Source organism: Epinephelus lanceolatus, chromosome 20 (assembly GCF_041903045.1).
Source record: "Epinephelus lanceolatus isolate andai-2023 chromosome 20, ASM4190304v1, whole genome shotgun sequence".
Lineage (NCBI taxonomy): Eukaryota > Metazoa > Chordata > Actinopteri > Perciformes > Serranidae > Epinephelus > Epinephelus lanceolatus.
Window position 1 is genome coordinate 9915300 of NC_135753.1, and position 20040 is coordinate 9935339.

General features: G+C 41.0%; 1 protein-coding gene across 1 annotated transcript in view; it reads right to left on the bottom strand.

The window, feature by feature from the left end:
• The window catches only part of LOC117264661 (cadherin-6), an 83044-nt gene that overhangs the window by 40373 nt on the left and 22631 nt on the right, over window positions 1–20040 (bottom strand). The window contains exon 2 of the mRNA XM_033638809.2: window positions 13929–14314. Within this exon, the coding sequence (XP_033494700.1) occupies window positions 13929–14165 (237 nt within the window). The 5' untranslated portion in view covers window positions 14166–14314. The remainder of the gene's footprint in view (window positions 1–13928; window positions 14315–20040) is intronic.

The window sequence follows — 20040 nt, forward strand, 5'->3', positions numbered from 1 at the left end:
TAATAAATTTCCACTTTGCAGCGCTCTATTACTAATTGTTATGGCACAACAGTGATTCAAACTTGGGTTTATGAAAGCTTTCACATTTGCTTAATTTGCTTTCATAAACACCAAGTGTCAGCTAACTCTTTCCAGGGAAATATCTCCTAGTTGGCATGAGCAGAAATAGCCGGAGTGAACAGAAACGTCATCTACATAAAGGCCAAGAAAAAAGAGAAACATCACAGAGCTGGCTGCACTATTTGATTGACGGGTGATCTCTGAGAAGTGCAGAGCAAAAAAAAAACATCCCAGCAATAAGCACTTTGTACCAAGGATGTCAACAAAATCAAATTTCAAAGCAGAATCACAGTTTTCCACTTAAGTATTTCTGATACACTGTGCACATATCAGTGATCTGACCAATCTGGGCCTTGGCAAAGAAACACTGACAGCTTTGATAAGTGCGTTTGGTGTTATTTAACAGATTCATATCATCTTTAGTAAACTGTCAACGCGTCATGACGATACACATTCGCCGCCTCACCTCATCTCTGTGAAATTCACATCCTGCCAAGGAGAAAAACACAGAGCCGGAGCGTTTCAAATGTTGCATTCCCTGGTATTGTTACATGCAGGTTGTCATCATGCTTGTTGCCGCGGGGCCATGGTGGCATTTTCACAGTGCTGTAAAACAGAATGCCAGTGGGTCGAAGTCTGTGAAGTACCAGCATGAGTGCGCGCACGTCCGCCGCCTGCCAATCCCTGATGGATCAGCAACATGACCAACATGCCAGAGGACCACCAGAGTCCACTTGTCTGTGGAGCTTCTCATTATTATTTGCTCTCTCCCTCTCTATCTCCTGTTTAATTTTTTTCTGCATGAACAGCAGCTTAGCATGCACTGACATTTTAATTCCACCACCAAATCCCCCCAACATATTTATCTCCGAGAACTCATCAAAAGCTTGTCCAGTCGTTTCCCCTCCCACTGCTTCCCTGCCTACTTCCCTTTCCCCCCTTTAATAACCAAGGACATGGTAATAATTGCAGGGGGAGGTAAAGGGCAAAAAGAGGGCACGTGTTTGCAAAGTACAAACGCCATCTGAATGTTTACCCCGATAAGTGAGCACTACTAGTATGTGATTCGTGAGATCCTTTGTTGACACCCCGTTAACTCCAGTGAGCCGGCACGTTTGATTTTAACAGTCTGAATGCATATTTTCCTTTGAGCACGAGTTGCTGTTGTGTCTACAAGCGTTGTTGGCTTCGCCGGTGGACAGACTGAGGGGGGATATTGTGCGTTGCAGCTGGGTCACGTGGGAGCACATTGCAAAGTCTCCCTTCTCATCATATATTAAAAAGCTTTTCATCCCAGGTGCTCGGAAGCTTTACTAATTCATGCTGTTTTATCAGGGCAAAGCTGGCACATGTGAGACGAACAGCTTTGTGGATTAGCATCTTTAACACTATTTTGTTCGCCTGCTTGAATGCTGGTAAAAATGACTGTTTTCATTCCTTTCTCTGTCTGTCGAACCAAGCCAGTTGAGTGTGTTGCAATATTTTAGCATCTTCGGATTAGGATCTAGCGTGGAGCACTGTTTCATTAACCCACTTGAATTCTGGTCAAAACAACTCTTGTTTTTTTTCTTATTCTCTCTGTCTAACCAAGCCAGGAGAATATCCTGCAGAATTTTATTTGTTTTCTATTCTGCTTTACAGTACGTGCTCCCAAACAGAGACTCAGTTGGCTGAAAACAATCCACTTCAACATTATTATCTTTCCCCCGCTGTTATAGCTGCAATGTCCTTTTCTATGATTGTCTATCAAGCTGCCTATCTCTGCCGGCACGACAATTCAGTTAATAACCGTTGAGTCCTCTCCTTTCGGCTGAGATGTGAGATAGACAGTGTGACATATGCTGTGTCATTTCTATGGAAACAGAGAGATCTTGTGGTTCTGAAGAGTTCCTCCTCACTTCCCTGAAGGATATTACAAGGCGGCTCAGAGTATCGAACTCTAGCGCCTGCTGCAGTGACCCCGTCCCTCCCAGTTGCCCACCTTGCTGGCGAGGAGAATTTACTGCTGCCCTTCTACTCAAATTAAGAGGGGAAAAAAAAACCTCTCCCGGAAATCAATGTGGCAGCCCAACGTGCATTTACAATGGCCCTTTGATCAATTTATATTGAAAATACAATTAAACTGTCACAGGGGGAGAAAAGAAAGCCACATGTGCATTCAGCATGGTCACCAAGAAGCTCTGGCACATCAATAGCTAGCCTTTTCTCCTTTGCCCTCCTATGGTACCAAATCGTAAAAAAAGGCAGAGAGCATGACGCTATATCCATTAGCACTGGGACTTCTGGTCTTTTTGTAAAAGAAGACGGCATTGTAAAAAAATCTCTATTTTATTAACTCACTCCATCTAAAATAGCAGCCTACAATCTAGGAATTTGCTAAAACTAGAATTGCCATCCTGTGATTGTATGTGAAGTTGCACTTAAAGTTTTCATCCATGTCTGTGAAAATGTAATGCGTTACACACATCTTACCCCCAGCAGTACAGCAGATCTATGCAGTCGGTACAGTTTCAAGGTGGGCACCCAGGGTTAGTGTCACCAGTTCAGAATCTGACCAAATGCCTGCTCTTCTGTTCCTGAGTTAAAGCGTTAAGTAATGGCCAGAAAAGTGTTTTTGCAGAACATTATGATGTCACAGGGAACCTTCTGGATATAAAATGTCAACACCCCATCATTATTTTCCTATGAGACATTTGTGTGAAATTTTGTCATTATTAGCATGTATATTTTTCACTTAAGGCCGAAAATACGTTTGTGAGTTCACAGTGACCATGACATTTGACCTCTGACCACCAAATTCTAATCAGTTCATTTTTGAGTCCAAGTGGATGTTTGTGCCAAATTTGAAGAAATTCTCTCGAAGCGTTCTTGGGATATCGCATTCACAAGAATGATACGGACAAGGTCACACTGACCTTGACCTTTGACTACCAAAATCTAATCAGTCTCTCTTTGAGTCCAATTGCACGTTTGTGCCAAATTTGACCAAAAAGTTCCCTGAGGATGTTCTTGAAATATCATATTCACAAGAATGAGAAAAACAAGGTCACAGTGACCTTGACCTTTCACCTCCAACCACCAAAATACAGTCTTGGTGGATGTTTGTGCCAAATTTGAAAAAAATCCATCAAGCTGTTCTTGAGATATTGGGTTCCCAAGAATGAGTAAAACAAGGTCATAGTGACCTTGAACTTTGACCTACCAGCACTAAAATACAGTCAGTTCATCTTTGAGTCCAGGTGTGTGTTTGTGCTAAATTTCAAGACATTCCCTCAAGGTGTTCTCGAGATATTGTGTTCACAAGAATGGGAGCGATGCACGGAAAACCCAGAAACATAATGCCTTCAGCTTCGGCTACTGCCGATGCAGAGGCATTAAAACAATATATATATATATATATATATATATATGGCCTTGTACAAAAGTAATCCCTCTAAATCATCACTTATGACCATCTAGAAGTGTGTAGTGGCTTGTTTTTGTACATACACTCTACCACTTGCCTGTATTTTCTTATTTTCTTCTTATTTTGCTGTGTTCTGGATGTTTATGGGTGTGTAGCCCCCAGCCAAAAACAACACGCAGGTGAAGTTTTTACAAAATTGTAGTGAACAGGTGCCAGACCATAAACAGCACACACAGGGGAGTAGTTTGCCTTTAGGGCAAAATCTATTCATTTTAACTCAAAACATGATCTTTTCCCAAAACCTAACCAAGAAATGGCTTTTTGGCTTGGTTAAGGTTAGAAAAAAAGTTTGGGTTAAACTGAAAACATTTCTAACAGAGAGGGTTTTCTAGGAGAAGGCCTGAGGAAAACTTCTCCCATGTGCGCACACATTTAAAAGAAAACTACGAAAAAACAAAAACTAGGCACCAGAAAAAAGGCAAATATAGCGAGGAAAAACGGAAAAAGCTTGTTCCAAAATAAGAGTGAATCTGGGGTTTGCTTTTACTTTCACCAGTGAAGGAGAGAATGGGGATGAAGAACGACGCAGAGTGAGTTAGCCGTCTGTAGTATGAGCTCTTCCATTATAACAATAACATTAAGACAAGTAGCTTGCAGTGTACAAAGGAGGAGGAACCAAGCTAAAATGTTGTCTTTACAAACTGACAATTCCTATACAGTATACCGTCAAAGAAACAGTTTGACATTTTGGTGCTTAAGCTTTCTTGCCGAAAGTTAGATATGTCTGTCGGTTAAATATAAGGTTACAGCTAGCAGTTGGTTAGCTTAGCCTAACATACAGTTGTTGATTTTACAGTTCACTTTTTGTACAGAATACAAGAATGAGATATGTGATATTTAATGAGCTTCAGAGGTGCTTTTGGTCTGATATTGTGACCTTTGGAAAGACCTAAGCTTTCTCCACTCTTTTTGCTAACCTAAGCTAACAGGCAACTCATGGTGGCGTCATATTCGCCATGCTTGAGACACCAGGAGAGAGGTATTAATCATCTCATCTGACTCTCAGCGAGAAAGCAGATAAGTCTATTTCCCAAAATGTCAAATTACTCCTATTTTTCCTTTAAAACAAGTGAATCGGACTACCACTGAATTGAGAAAACATTTCAAACTCTTTGTTACTTGTGTTTTAATTTGCTAAAGACTCAGCCTCTGTATCTGAAGTGACAAAACATCAAGGGAGGTCGCTTCACTTGAATTTAGACAAAAACTTATTTGAATCGGGAACAGGTTAAAATATTCTCATGTACTAAGAAAATATGTCTCAAGGCAAAAACGACTAGAAACAATACCTGTGCAGTGAATTAGCCGTGAATTGAGCGTTTACTTAAACTATGAAATCATCAGTGACAAGCTATATATTTCAAAACCTTCCACTTAATTTGCCTTCTCTTTTGAGTGATACCATAATATTTCCAATGGTTGGCTTTTTTTTTTACAGTCAAAGATATTTATTTCTATTTCTATGTGCTTCACCCTTCCAGTTTGAAGTGGGCTGAGAAATGAAGTGGTACTCATCAGACATCTGTGCGTGAGAACTTAGAAGCGAGCCGTCTTTGTTTGTGAAATTAATCTGCTTCAAGTGCAGCAAATGTTAGTGCAGACTCGATCTGGCCGCCATTTGTGCTTCACTCGAGTTAGGCCAAAAAGATGGCACTGGAAATGGGCTGCTTAGGGCAATTAGCCAGTTAGCCTTTAAGGCCTTGTGTCCTGGCCTGTCGAGAACTGGCTGCCTTCTATGTAGCCAGATGGTAGCCTCAGACTGTGCACAAAAATAGCCTATCAAATGTCTGTTGATGTGTAAACTTGAGATCTGTGGTCAGAGCTGCAGAGACTTAAAGGTGAAATGTCAGTTAACATATATTTGTCTCTTGTAGACATCTGACATCTTTTGTTTTGTGCCCCATGCATAATTTCCTGCATGTTATCTTTTAATTACAGGCAATGCTCAACAGTTTGTATTCGCTTTGCTGCAGGGCCACAGCCGAGGTCATGTCCTCAGTGTTGGATTTGGGAATTTGGGGGATTTTAACAACCTGAGTAGCTGTTTACACTGTACAATTACACACAAACTGTACGGTGTCTTTTTATATGATTTTGGAGATTATTTTATAACAATATCCCTAAAATTTGCATTTCTATACTGCAAAAAAAGTATTTTTATTACCTCATATTTGTCTTTGACCATGCTTTTTTTAAAATATTTTTGAAAGGTTGTGTAGTCTGGGGCGTCGGTAGCGTAGTGGATAGTGCCGGTGCCCCATGTACAGAGGCGATGCCTCGCTGCAGCGGTCGCAGGTTCGACTCCGGCTTGCAACCCTTTGCTGCATGTCAAACCCCACTCTCTCTCTCTCTGACCCCATTTCAATCTGTCCTGTCCATTAAAAGCAAAAAGCCCAAAGAAAAAATCTTTAAAAAAAAAAAAGTTGTGTAGTTAGTTGTGTATTTCAACGACTTTCAAGTTCAAAATCAAGTTTAATTTTTCTTGATGCTAGTGCAACATCTTGCATAATTCTTTATTTTATTAAGATATAAAGGTTATTTTTCATAAGATTCAAAGAGAAGTTCATTTCTAATGGAAAGAGGCTAAAATATGTGCACTGAAAGATTTATTCTTTTTTTAAAAATTGGGTTTTTACAAAAGCACTAAGAGGCGGGTGAAAAAAATGTTTTGCTTTTGTATATCTCATATAAAGGAGATATAGTCTCCTATGTACAAGATATTATCTCATAGCCTACATATGATACCTATGAGATAATAGCTTAAATATGTCATGTATAATGGCATGTAGGTATAAGATATAACCTTATACTTACCTTGTATGTATGAGATCATTTTAATATAAAGGAGATAATATCTCCTACACAGGGGATAAACATTGCCCATAAATATTATTTTTTACTTTGCCTCTCAGGGCTTCTGTAGTTTTTACATCTCAATTTAGATACAAATAACTTTATGTAATGTTGAGATTTTTTGCAGTGCAGACAAAAAATGAATGAATATCATATCTGATTTTATCTGAATTAAACCTGGCCATCTATCTATTTGATAGCAGAGACAAAGCCTGAATGTTTGATGATAGAAAATCAATTAATCTCACCCTGACAAAACCAATGGGTGTTTGAACAGTAGTAGGCGGGTGATAGTGTGGAAACAATTGTGAGGTGCTGTGGTTATGTTGCCGTATCTTGCTCAGACATCGCATCACGCCTGCAACGTTGTCAGACAGATGTTTGCTGGGCCCCATCGCCGCATGACCTCATCACACCCTTCCCTCCACCGCTCACACGGCAAAGGGGAAGAGCATAATTGAAGTCGCCCCCTCCCGGCGTGCACGCGGGAACTTATCGCCTAATCAACAAACACTGCCAATGTGTGCTCCAGGTCGCCGCTGGAGACCGTAGGGGTTGCCATGGCGCGAGTACAGCCAGGCCTGTGCCATATTGCAAACTCCTTGCCTCTTTGCCAAGGTGAGCAGCTGGTAATGGGGGGAGCATGAACAGAGACCGAAAATCACCCCACCCCCCACAAACAAACACACAAATCCCTGCACCTTTCCACTCCGCTGCCGTAAGACGCTCGAGTCCTTCCCCCAGGTCGCCTCAACCGCTGAGTCATACAGGACTGGGAAGAATATTATGTCTGAGTTCATCTGCCTTTTTTTTCTTTCCTCTGATTTCCAGCCCATTACTGGAGGCTAGTGTTGCAGGCGTGTGTGTGTGTGTGTGTTTGCGTGCACGCTGGTGTGTTTGTTCACATGCAGAGAACATTGCTCACTTGCTAGGGACTGTGTTGAGGAGTCTACCCAGCAGACCCAGAACCACTGGGGCCTATCAGGGGCTGTAAATACTTTATGAGATATGATAGTACAGCACAAACACTCCTAAACCACAGGCCATTAACCATTTTCAGTGGATATGTGCCCTTTGGTAAAGTAAGAAATAATGAAATAAACAAACATTCTCTTCCCCCAGTGACAGCCCGGGCCCTCGGAGGCCTGTATGCAGCTTGCCTGCTAATGAGAGGCAGTGTACGATTCCCCTCCTGCAGGAAAAAAAAAATCATTGGCCAATACAGCAAGATTAGCAAGATTAGCAGCCAACCAGCTCTACAACAAGACACTGCCAGAGTCTCCTGTTCCCCTTCATCTCGATCGCTTCCCTTAATTCCTTCCCGTTCCAACTGCTTTTGTTACGCTTGTTCAGGAAAGATTAAACTTTCATTTGTTAGCACTTCACAACTCGATAAAGCCGTCGTAAAAAAGGAAAAAAAGGAGCGAAAAAAAAGCAACCCGGGGGAGATTGAGTTTACCAAATAACCGGAGACGGGATGTTGTAATTCAAGTATAGTTTCATCATTCTATCTTTTACTGTGTGTCAAGAGCTGCTCCCTTGTTTATAATAACCTGCCATTGTGTTATTTCCAATTCATTTTTTTCACCACTAACAAAAGTGGTTTTGTTCCATGCTGTGTTCTCTAGTTGCCATAATGTCACTTGCAATGACAAAAGCCTTCCCTTTTGTGTTTCTGGTGGTGTTGTTTTGTTTTTTTTTCTTCAGACCCACTGCATTGTGAGAATATGGCCTCCACCTGAGGATACAGATGCAGATGGTTGTTCTCTATGTTGAGCCATGTGCTCGACTCAAAAGCTATTCATTCTTTTTAGGGCCTCATTCATCACTTGTACTTTATCAAGCAATTAACAAACAGTAATTGCAATCAGATAGGATCTACGTACTGCAATCCTGTGTGACAACTGGCTAGTGAGCTGACAATGAGGAGGAGCGCCCAGCTGCATGTACTTGGGGGAAACAACAAGCGCTCAGAGCCATGATTAAGTGTGGTGCTCAAAGGTTGATGCCTTAATGGCATCTTCAGGAGACGGGCTCTTAGGCCGCAGCCTCTGGCTCTCTAAGTGTATACCACACTCAGATAATCCATTCTTCTTTTGCTATTAGTCCTTTTACAAGCTAAAAGGACGAGTGGCACATCAATCACCACTCTCTGAAGACAAAGTGGTTTGATCATGCTCGGTACTTACTTCTGATCTTCATTCACTCTGTGCTTTTTTTGTTCTTTTCAACTTTTTCTGTTCTTCCTTGTATTTGCTCCCCTCATACCATACTGAGTGTTGTAATCCTTTTAGACCGGGGCTGAAAGTCAACCCTCACTTTGGGAGGACGTATGTTGCAGAATCTCATTTGGTTGGATGACTCTATCCTCCGTGGACACACGATAGGAATGCAAAGCACTAGCCCCATTCAATTCCTCACACAAAACCGCCTTTCTTCCTCCTCAGTCGTCCTGACCTTGCCACAACGCTCCACAATCTCCTCAATTACAGTAGGTTGGAAGAGGAGACGGATATCTTGACTTCCGCTCCGCTGCATGTAAAGCAAGCATTATTTGGCCCGTCTTCTTGTACATCCCCCAATGTTATCTGGGTCGACACTGTGTTTTCATTTTGTTGAACAAATAATACCTTCGGAGGAAGTCATATTTTACTGTAGGGCAAGACAGCTGCTTTAGGACGGCTTGATGTGAGTGGAATGGACATCGTGCAAGCGGCCACAGAGCTCACAGTAAGCACAAAATATATTGGACAGCCAACAGCAAACAAAGCCTGAGGATGGATGGATGGAAGTCCGATATATGAGCATTAGCCCATCAGAGTATCATGTCATGTCTGTTATCCGATGATGAGATGATTCTCAGAGACAGAATCATACACTCATATACGGCTTGTTATTTATCTTTAAGCATCTCATTAAAGATATGAAATGTAACTTTTCAGCAATGAATGTCTGAAAACAACTACACCAATGTTTGTTTTGTGTTTTTTTTTTAGGTAAGTTGTGTATTCACATTATCCCAAACATTTCCAAAAATGTTGAAATCTGTAATTTCAATCAAGCACATGGTCCGTGTTATTTGGCAGCCATCATATCCCATTTGCCTCAGGGCTGTCCACTAGAAGCTGTCATTAGATGACTTTTTAACCAGTTTAAAGCCACAATAGTTACAATACACTTCATAGATCTTGGTCATTTTTAACTACACTTTAAACCGATAAAGGATTTGAGTCATCAGATGTCAGAAACTGAAGTTATCAGAGTAACACGCTGAGCAAACATTAGCAGGAACTCCACTCCAGCCCCTGCCGTGCCAAACAGCATCAGATAAACACTGATTTTTAACATGGGGCTGCTTTATTCAGTGTTTTTACCGATTTAAATCACCAGTTCTGTTTATTTTGGAGAAGAGGAGAATTCTGAGGATAATTTGGCTCCTGGTTAAAAACCTCCTGAATGTCTGGATCAGAAATAAAGTGAACAATTGTTTTGGAGAAAAAAAGACCTCTGTGGATGATTTGGCTCCTGGTACAAAACTCTTGAACAAAGAACACTGAAGGAATTCTGGCTGGGTAAAGTTTCAGCTGGTTGCAATCTGCAATCCTCACCACTAGATGCCTCTAAATCCCCTTAAATCTTCCACACTGTTCCTTTAAGGCATCGGATATCTGGATCTTAAGTTATCAGAGAAACAAGCTGAGTATATGTTAGCAGCAGCTCAGCTCCAGCCCCTGCTGTGCTGCACAGCATCGGATAAACATTGAATTTAATGTGAAACTGTTTTATTCAGTATTTTTACCTGTTTAAATCAGCGAGTCTGTTTGTTTCGGAGAGGAAGAGACCTCTGCGGATAATTCAGCTCCGGATAGAAACCTCCTGAATGGCTTTGAGCTTACGTTACCAGAGAAAAAAGGTGAGCACACATTAGCAAGAGCAGGAACAGCAGCCCCTCTGTGACGAGCCGAACAATGTTGGAGAAACACTGATCTTTAATGTGAAACTGTTTTATTCAGTGTTTTTATGGTCTTCAATGAGTCTGTTTATTCTGGAGAGGAAGGAGCTCTACAATAATTTGGCCTCTGGTAAAAACCTTGATAAACACTGTAGGAATCCTAATTGGTAGGGAAAAAAAAGACATTATGCATTTAAGACCAGATTTTTTTCTTTACATTATTGTGAAACTGCATTGTGCCACTAAGAAAAGGCACAAGCAGTTTTTTTTCCATTTTCATTGCTATTGTAGAAACTAAACTTTTCAAAATAGTTGCATTACAAATTCAGATTTTTTTTGTGTGTGTGACTGTAATATGCAAATAAACCAATATCTTGTGAAATTAGCATTGGATTGATGGATGGAGAAGATTTAAAAAAAAAAATAAAAAAAAAAGCAAAGCAGGACCCTGTCTTCATGAATATGTATTGACAAGACAGTACATAATGAGGCATTTTTTAAATGAACAAAAAATAGCAACTTTTCAAATGTTGACATGTAACAAGTTCAAGTTGTGTTGCGTAGACGGTGGCTTCATGGAAACTAAATCCTGGAAGAATTAACAATAGACATTGAAGAAAAGACAGAGTGAGGGAGAGATACTTCAGGGGACTAAAGCTGTAGATGTAATGAACTGAGCTCAGCATTACAATAAGTGAGATGGACACCGTGGCGTTGTTTTTCTTGCAGATATCTTCGACACTGAAGTGCTCCCTGCTGCGGTGTCTTCACTTCTTAGAGGTCACTTATCAACTTGGCAGCACGGTAAGTATCCTTGGGTTCTCTAATGATGAAATTTCTGTATGTGCCACTCTTTTCTTTTCAGCTGTGGTTGGTGGTTACATCTGCTCACACCAACTACTGAGTACTTCCTTTTTTCATTCTGAACAAACTGCCGTCAGAAATGGAAAAACAGAGTCAAAGAGTTTAAATTCTGAAGGAGCTCGGAGCTGGGCTCGGCTCCCTCAAGAGACCTGAGTCCAGCTGAAGACAGAGTTTGGACAGGTCAGAAAATAGATGCAGAGACATTTCTACTAATGCAAGGTTACTGTTTGAAACTGTTTAGTTTAGGTACATGATTCATATCTGATTTTATGATACAACTTCCAAACGTAGACAAACCCGAAAACACAAAGATCATCAGTTTTTCTTTTTCGAAAAGCTAGCGCTGATCCCAGTGCAGCATCTGATAAACCTCACAGCAAACTGAGCGCCGTAATTATATTATAAATCATGAATATTTTGACGTCTGTGTTTGTATTTGTATCCAATCTGTGATAATTAAGAGTTTTGTTAACAGTCTCATTAGGATACCCAAGTTTTAGTTGCAAGAACAAAACAATTCTTTTTCATTACCTAACTTTGAGTTATATAAGCATTTCTTTAGCTACAAAAAAGCCAAAGTTTCAAATGTTAAGTGCTGTCTGCAGCAGCTCTGTGAGAGTTATGCCTGACTGAAATAATTTTTGAATAAGGAAGTGATCTGATCAAATAATAAAAGAACGAGATAACAGACCAACTTTTCTCTAGTGCAACAGACACCCAGCCCTAGTTAAAAGACTGTATTGTGGTTAATTGTGGACTAGCAGGGCACGCTTTGGTGAAATCCTTGACCGTCTCAGCCTGTGCTGTGAGTGCTGTCCATGAGCTTTCCATGACTGACTAGACTAGATAATACACATGTCAAGTATGTAGGCATACAGAGTACACAATTCATGTTTTCCCTATAATAATCGGTGTCATGCACATGGAAATTAATAGGCCCACCCCCTTAAAGTTGGAGATTCAAATCATCAGTTGAAGACCCCTCAGTTGACTGAGATCGCTTCCAGTTGAGTAGTTGATTTTTTTTTTTTGCCAGTCAGTGTGCTGTGCAGTGTATTTCTTGGGACATTTTGGTCCCCAGATTCTGTTGCAGTGTGAGCACTTTTGACTTTCATACTGCTCTTAGGTACAAGCAGTTGTGGACATGATACAGTGACCCAGAGGAGGAGAGACTTTGCAGTGTAATGTGTTCACACTAGGCTCAAGTAAAACAATTTGTGCAAGTGAATTATATGTAAAGTCAATGTAACAACGCAAATTAGACACAAATTCCCGCTGGGGACAAATAAAGTGGCTTTGCATCATAACCTTAAAAATCGGAACTTCCGTGACCAATCTGTGCCGAGCTAGCCAATCAGCAATGAGATCCTCCACGTATGTATGATGCCGAGGACGTACCAGCAGAAGTTCATTCATTGATTCACATGTATGACGCAAGTTATACGCCCATAAGAAGTGAGTCAACACAAAATATTCTAGCGTTCAAACTTGCCCAAGTAACGCAATGCGAAAAACTTGCGTTGCATTTGGTGTGAACACAACATAAGGCTCTGAGATATTTTCTGTGCCCACTAGCTAACCTGGTGGAGCAGGTGCCCCGTGTACAAAGGCTGTGTGCTCATTCCCCCTCTCTCTGCCAATTTCACGCTATAGCTGTCCCATCAAATAAAGGTAAAAAAATATATTTTAAAAAAGAAATGGTGAATTAAATCTCACAGCAATTTAATAACGACACAGTCTCTGGCTTTTGTTTGATATCTAGTGTCGGCAAAAAATGTTGCAGCACATTTCCAACCTGTTGTTAGCATATTTAGTTTGTTTACTATATTACCTGTTTGTGGCTGTCACACTGAATGTCCCGCTGAGCCCCAGTAACCTTTAAAACTTTAAATGGAAAAAAGAAAACAAATCATTGAATATTCGTTTTGAACAGCCGAATCTTATTCAGCTGACTCAATGCTGATTCAGGTACAGCTGTAGAAACTGATAGTCTGCCTTGTAAGCCTGTTTGGTCTTGGCATTTGCTGATGGAAGAAACTACATTGATATCAGAATACAGACCCCCTGTCTGAGTAGATTTTTGTTGTTGGACACAATTTAGTCCATCTACATGTCAATATATTTAAACATTATGTAGCTGTACACATTTTCCAGTGTGACATTATGCTGCTCAATTTAAGAAGTAATCAGCAGTCAGATAAAAGTCATTTGAAAATCTACAGGGATGCCTGGTCAGGGTTGCAGCCGTGCCAGCAGCAGAAGGAGCAAAATCTGAGTGTATCTTCGTAAGCTGATGATCACAAAAAAGGAAAAATCATCTCTGTGGTTAGAGCAAAGATTAGGTAAATAAACAACTGTTTGGCTTACAGTTTTGCTTATCTTATCCAAATAGTCACAAGACAACCCATTGTGAGCCGACGAGTACATGCATAAGGCACACAACACTCTGTCAGAAGCAGGATGCAAGGCACTGGCCCCAGGTGAAGATTTTAGGGAGTCCCGTTTGATTATTGTGTACATTTGGTTTCAGATCAGATGAGCTTATCTAAGGTGGACTCATCTGTGATCATCTCATGAAACTGCTGTGTGATCACTGGTGTAACAGAGCACGTATGTGAATGTGTGTGTTCAGCACTGCTATTAAGAGCAGCTGTAGTCTACAGCTGGTGTGGCAGTGAGGTCCTCTGAGTGTCTGATAAAGTGAAAAAGAAAGAAAGCATGCTCTTTAACTACCTTTCCGACATACTGCATGTCTGTCCCGGTGTACTCCTCCAACAAAAAGAACTGGTTCCACATCCAACCTCGTTTGGAGCGTCTCAGCGGCACTCCATTGGCGTCCTCTCCCGTCAGGCCCGTGGACCCCTTCCGCCCCCCTGTAGTCCTCCGCAGGGCCCTGAGCCCGCACCCTGGAGAGCTGAGGTGGGCCATGACCCACAGCACCATCAATACGTAAACTTTCCTTCTATCCATGGCCACACCACCACAACCTTCTGTCTTCTCCCCCCCCCTCAGTGGTCTGTGTCCAGTGGTTTTTGGTCAGAGTATCGGATCAGTCCACATGCTGTAATCTACTGAAGCAGGAAAGGCTCCTCTGACTCACATGGGGCGGCAAACAGCACCTGGAACATTTACAGAGAAAAACAGAGTGTCAATACTGGGAGGGGAGGCAGCGATTTGTTACTGCACAAGCTCTCGTTTTGTTCCATAACCTGTAGTCAAGACCAACTGAGTTGAGCTCCAGGCTTTCTGAAGATGCAGTGCTTTTAAAATTGAGTCAAGACCAAGTGCAGATAGGGATTGAGAAAGACAGGGAAAGAAAAAAAAAACCTCCGCGAGATGTACTTCCAAAAATGTGCTTCAAGTGTTTGTTTTTTTTTATAAAATCAATAGAGATAAAGATCTATGAGAACACAAAAACAAATGAAAACTAAAATAAGTAAACCCTGAACAAACACTCTAAACAAGGAATGAAACAAACCAGCGAAATGCCAGCCTGTTTCAGTGAAATCAATTGACCTAGTTTTTTGACACAAAGTTAATTTTACTCTCAAATTCTTCGCTTTTCTTTACATTCTCTCATCCCGTACCATCGTCTTACTTCAGACATTTTCTCTCCCATCTTCTGCAGTGTCCACCTGCTTTAGTGAATAAACTAAAGATGCTGGAAAGGCAGATCTGACGCAACCCTTGATATGTGGCAATCACTTGAAAAGACCTGCCTAAAATCGAAGAGCAAAAGCACAGATTATTCAATATAATTTATATAATTTGTTTTTTGTTGTTGTTGTTTATTTTATTTTTGCTATTTATTTACATAGAAATCTTCATTATCAAAAAAAACTTAACTGTTAAATGTAATTTAGCCCTTCATTATACGGTCTTTTGATAAGCACAAGTTTAATCATTTAATCAAATTTATGAAACAACCTTAAATACAATCTTCTTACACATGAAAAACATCTTTAAGAGGAAAAATAATTGTTTCAAAAACCTTTTTGTTACATCATCAACAAATTTCTCCTGTAAACAACTGTATTTTTTTAGGTTTCTCTCCAAACATGACATTTTACAAGATCACATTTGAAACATCAACCTCCCTTGACTGTTAGTTCTGGCCACCTGCTGCTAACAGCTAACAGCTAACGTTAACTAGCTCTCCTCCTGCTGATTTCAGCACAGACTTATAGTATTTTGTAGCATTATCAGGGGAACAGTAGGGTGCCTCCCCTCAGTCCTGAAGGCGTCCTTGGGAAGATATCTGTCCATGCCAAAACTGTTTTCTGTTGTTGCCAGGACAACAGGACAGTATTAATCTCAAGTCCTGCTTTTTAGCCTGAGCAGACTTGATGTGACACAACAGAGAAACATCTGCCCCTGCCATCAGTGAATGTCATCTTATCTGCTGTATTGGCAGTCAACAAGGCAAATATTGGCTGACACAGATGTTTGGCCGATAAAGTGGTTCACCTCTAGTTTTTACTATATTTGATACATCATAATTCCCTTGAATGCTGTGAAAACATCAAATGTCTCCTTCAAACAATCGTATTTATTGAAGTTGTCAAAAAAACAAAACAAAATTGTACAAGACTACACTGAACACATCATGAGAATAATTTAGCAAATCTTAAATTTTACTGAAATGTAACTCAGCTGTTAGCAGTTAGTGGTTGGAACTAACATCTAACGGAGGTTGCGCTAACAGCTAATGTTAATTAGCTCTCCTCCTTCTGTTGATTTCAATGTGGATTTGTTTTTCACAATGTAGTGGGAAATATGAGGGAAACAAAGGTGCATCCCCTGACACTTCATAGTGAGTTTATTGCATCCTCTCATGCCGAAAATGTCCTCAGAGAAAATCTGTTTGTTCCAAACACATTTACTATTGTCCAGTTATTGACAATGGTATGCCGTTAGTCTGGAGCTCTGCATTTTAACCTGTGCAAAACTGAAAAACATCAGTGAATGTCCTCTTATTTCTTAGCCGAAAGGCGGATAGCAGTCAACAAGGCAAATATCAGCTAATACCAATGCTCAACCAATAAATTGTTGCATTCCTTGACAGTACACAGTTTGAGGCAGAAGCTTTTGAGTGATCCAGTCCAGGTCAAAAACTGGCATGAGACAAAGGCCAACATGGCAAAGAGCAGACTTCGAATCTGTAACACAGCTTTGCATGTGATTGACTTTTCTACCACCACACACCCACATCCACACAAGCTCTGATAAACATTCATGTGCACACACGTGCTGCATGTTGACTGTCAGTCATCTGATTGATGGGCAGGCTGAGTGCCACCTAACCTGATAAATATCAGATTAGAAATATTACACATCAATGTATTGGCTTACATCTTGTACAGCATGTGTAGAGCTACTTTATCTGCATTAAGCCCCTGAATCAACATCTAATAGAGTGCAAGGCTCAATGTGGAGCGGCCCATTCTATCTTTTTAAACAATCTGCTTCGGCACACTTTGTTATCAGACCCAGCAGAATGCCAATGGAGACCCTGGGCAATGTCAACCCCAGTTTATTACCTTAAGATCAGTGTAAAGATACTGAACAAAATGACTGTTTGCAAACCACAGAGAAAGGGCCCTGATGTGGGCAGTGGAATATCTCCGCTCGCCGTCTCTCAATCATTTTCTCGCATCCATCTCCTTTCCTTTTTCTCTGCCCGCCGTCCCCTGAAGGCCGGAGCAGAACGTGCTGGTGAATGTGTGGAGGAAACGGAACAAGAGGAACAGAGCAGGATGGAGGTGGAGGGGAAGGAGGGGTGGGAAGAAAGAGAAAGAAGGCCATGTATTCTGCTTTTGTTCTCATTATTCCTCCCCGGCTGGGCAATATCCAGGCCGCTAGTGTTCCGCGGCTGGGGTTTGGTAGGAGGGTTATCAGTGGGTCCGCTGGGGAGCGTCTGCAACGTTCCTCCATATCGCGCGCTCTCAGAAGGCTGGTGGGGTGGGGAGGAGGGTGCAGTCTAGCCCCAATGTATGGCAAGTCTGGCTGGCTTTCCTCACACAGTATGTTGGGGAATGAGGAAACGATGTCTCTGGACATGAATTAAGTACCCTGACCTGCATGCAGAAGTGGAGCCAGACAGACTGAAGGGAGTGAGAGAAATGGAGCGAGAGAAGAGGAGTGAGAGGAAAGGTGCCGGCTAAGGGGAGTGTAGTCCTGTCACAATATTACAATTCTGTCTCGGATACTGGCGCTAAGTTTAGTATCTGAAAATCTGATACCAGAGAAATAAAGAAAAACCATCAAGCAATGTCACAGAGCAACCGCTGAGCTTTACACAAACAGATGTCTTACCACATCGACTGGGAAAGCTTTATAGCAACTTCTGTACAGGGGTTTTGATGTCGGCTGGGTGTCTTTGTTGGCTCGATAAACAAAATACAGTAGCTGCATATTTCACTCCTGTGCCAGTCTGTCAAACTGTTTGTGGTGAAGAAGGATACGGTTCAAAACATAATGGAATGTTTGATACAGTTGTCTGTTTTTTAGCTATTTGGCTCTGTCTGTTCCACTGGCAGGGGTTCATAAAGACACTTTCACTCTCTCCTACAAGACCATCCCAAAGGGCCACGATGGCTCAGAGTCCAACATCATGTAAAGATACTTGTGAACTGTTTTTTATTAACAACAGTGTGGCGTACCTCACTTTGCCACAGTTTACAGGTCCTAACATACATGGTAAAAAGAGAAAAAGTGTCGCACACTCATTTTTCCAATGACATGGACCTAGGGGTGTCACAATAACAACATTTGATGGACGATATATTGTCCCTAAAATGAACAATATTATTGCCATTTTGATACCATTTCATGCCACTGAAAAAATGATAATATTTTAGCATAATAATGCAATAAATTTGGAATTCTTAAGAATATTCAGACAATGCAGGTTTTAAAACATGATTTTCTACTTTAGGAGCTGGACCGTTTAGTAGGAGCACTGTTGGAATAAATATACCATTTGGTTATTTATGCACAACGCTCGCAGCACAGAGTGAACACTGGGCACAGGCGGAGTAGCAGAAGGCCAGGCACAGTGAAAGTGAAACTTTTAACTGTTCATTGCACTGGGTCTCAAAGTTTGCTTTGAGTCACCAACAGCTGCACCTCTCATCTATCAATCTGATTAGCTCTGATTGAACTGGCCTTTCAATTATCCACCCTATGACTCTCCATAAATTGCTGCTGAGGAAAAATCAGAGGAGCTCATAAAAAAGACAAACACAGGCAAGAAAAAAGGACGTTTACGACCCCCCCCTAGAGTCGGCAAAATGGCCGAGGTCATGTCCGTATATCGAATGATATGTTGATAATGTTTTCTTTACCAAAAGGTTTGTAACCAGAAAAGTTGGTTCCCAGCTGAGACCAAAAAACAGCAAATTGTCCTTGACCTGAAGTGCACACCATGATGACATCAGTGGGCGTGTCACATTCTACAGGCTGGAGAAAGAGGATGGAGCCCGCACACAATAGACTTCTGTGTGGTTCAGTGGTTTTCAAACTTTTTGTGCCTTAGGCACACCAAAGGGCAAGCCAAAAGCTGTGCACAATAGCCTCTATAACATGTGTTATCATTTATCACATAAAATGTCAAAAATGTTTTATTTACTAATATCAAATAGCATTTAACAACCGACTATTACTCATGATATATTTATTAACAAAATGATTCAAGGATCAATTTTAAACTTTTTAAAATTACATCAAAGCACCAATAAACATCCATTTAAACAGGAAATGATGTAAGACAATGCAAAATAATGTGATGTGTCACACACTTGTGATTCCCTCACATGGACGGCGACAAATAAGTTCCCTGTGAAGAATTTTTTAATTAAATTACATTTTTTAGGTAGAGTTTGCCAACATACTGATACAGTCAATGCTACTGGGTGGCAGTAGCTCACTCCATAGGGACTTGGGTTGGTAATTGTAGGGTCACCTGTTCAAGTCCCTGTACGGACCAAAATATGGAGCATGGACTGGTAGCTGGTGCCAGTTCACCTCCTCAGCACTCCTGAGGTGCCCTTGAGCAAGGCACCAAACCCCGCAACTCCTCGGAGCACCTGTCATGGGCAGCCCCACTCTGACATTAAAATTTGCATCACGACACACTATTTCAGAACCACTGTTCAGTGTCATTCAACATTAACAGTTGGTCAATGCTCTTTTTGGATAACAACAGATATTTGTAGAAACAGAACTAAAGCTTGCAGGTAATCAGTGCAATCTGCCACCTTGCTACTGCTGTTTACTTCCTGTGTGAGTTGTTCAAAGATTACAGAGGTTTTGCTCAAAACTGGTAGAAAATGCAGGCTGGTTCGCTGGATAATTCAAGAATCAGAGCTCATTTGGTGGGAAGGTGTAGAAAACAACATCCTTGCTCGTTTATTTGCTAGTTAGCACGTTAGCTCTTTGTATTCTGTGTACATCATTTTTAGGTCTGCAACTAATGTATTTTTGCCTCGTTTTGCCTGCCAGGTTACAATTATAAAACATGGGAAAATCTCCAAATTCCTGCATTTGAGTAGGTGGAAAAAGAGAATGATCATTATTTTTGACTAACATTATTTACTTTTGTACAGTTTACAGGTAATCTTAGCCTTTTAAACGAGTAGCCACCTCTTCAGTTTCCCAACAGTCCACTCTTCAGGTTGCTTTTGTGTCAGTGCAGCTGGTGCTATTGTTTTTGAATTGAGAGTGGATGGTTGCATGTCTGCTTTGCTGGATGACTGGGAGTTTCTGGGCCAAACCAGATGACGTCAAACTGTCTTAATGAACTTCTGCTATTCTTTAAACAAATTCAAATCCCGCTGTTTGTTTA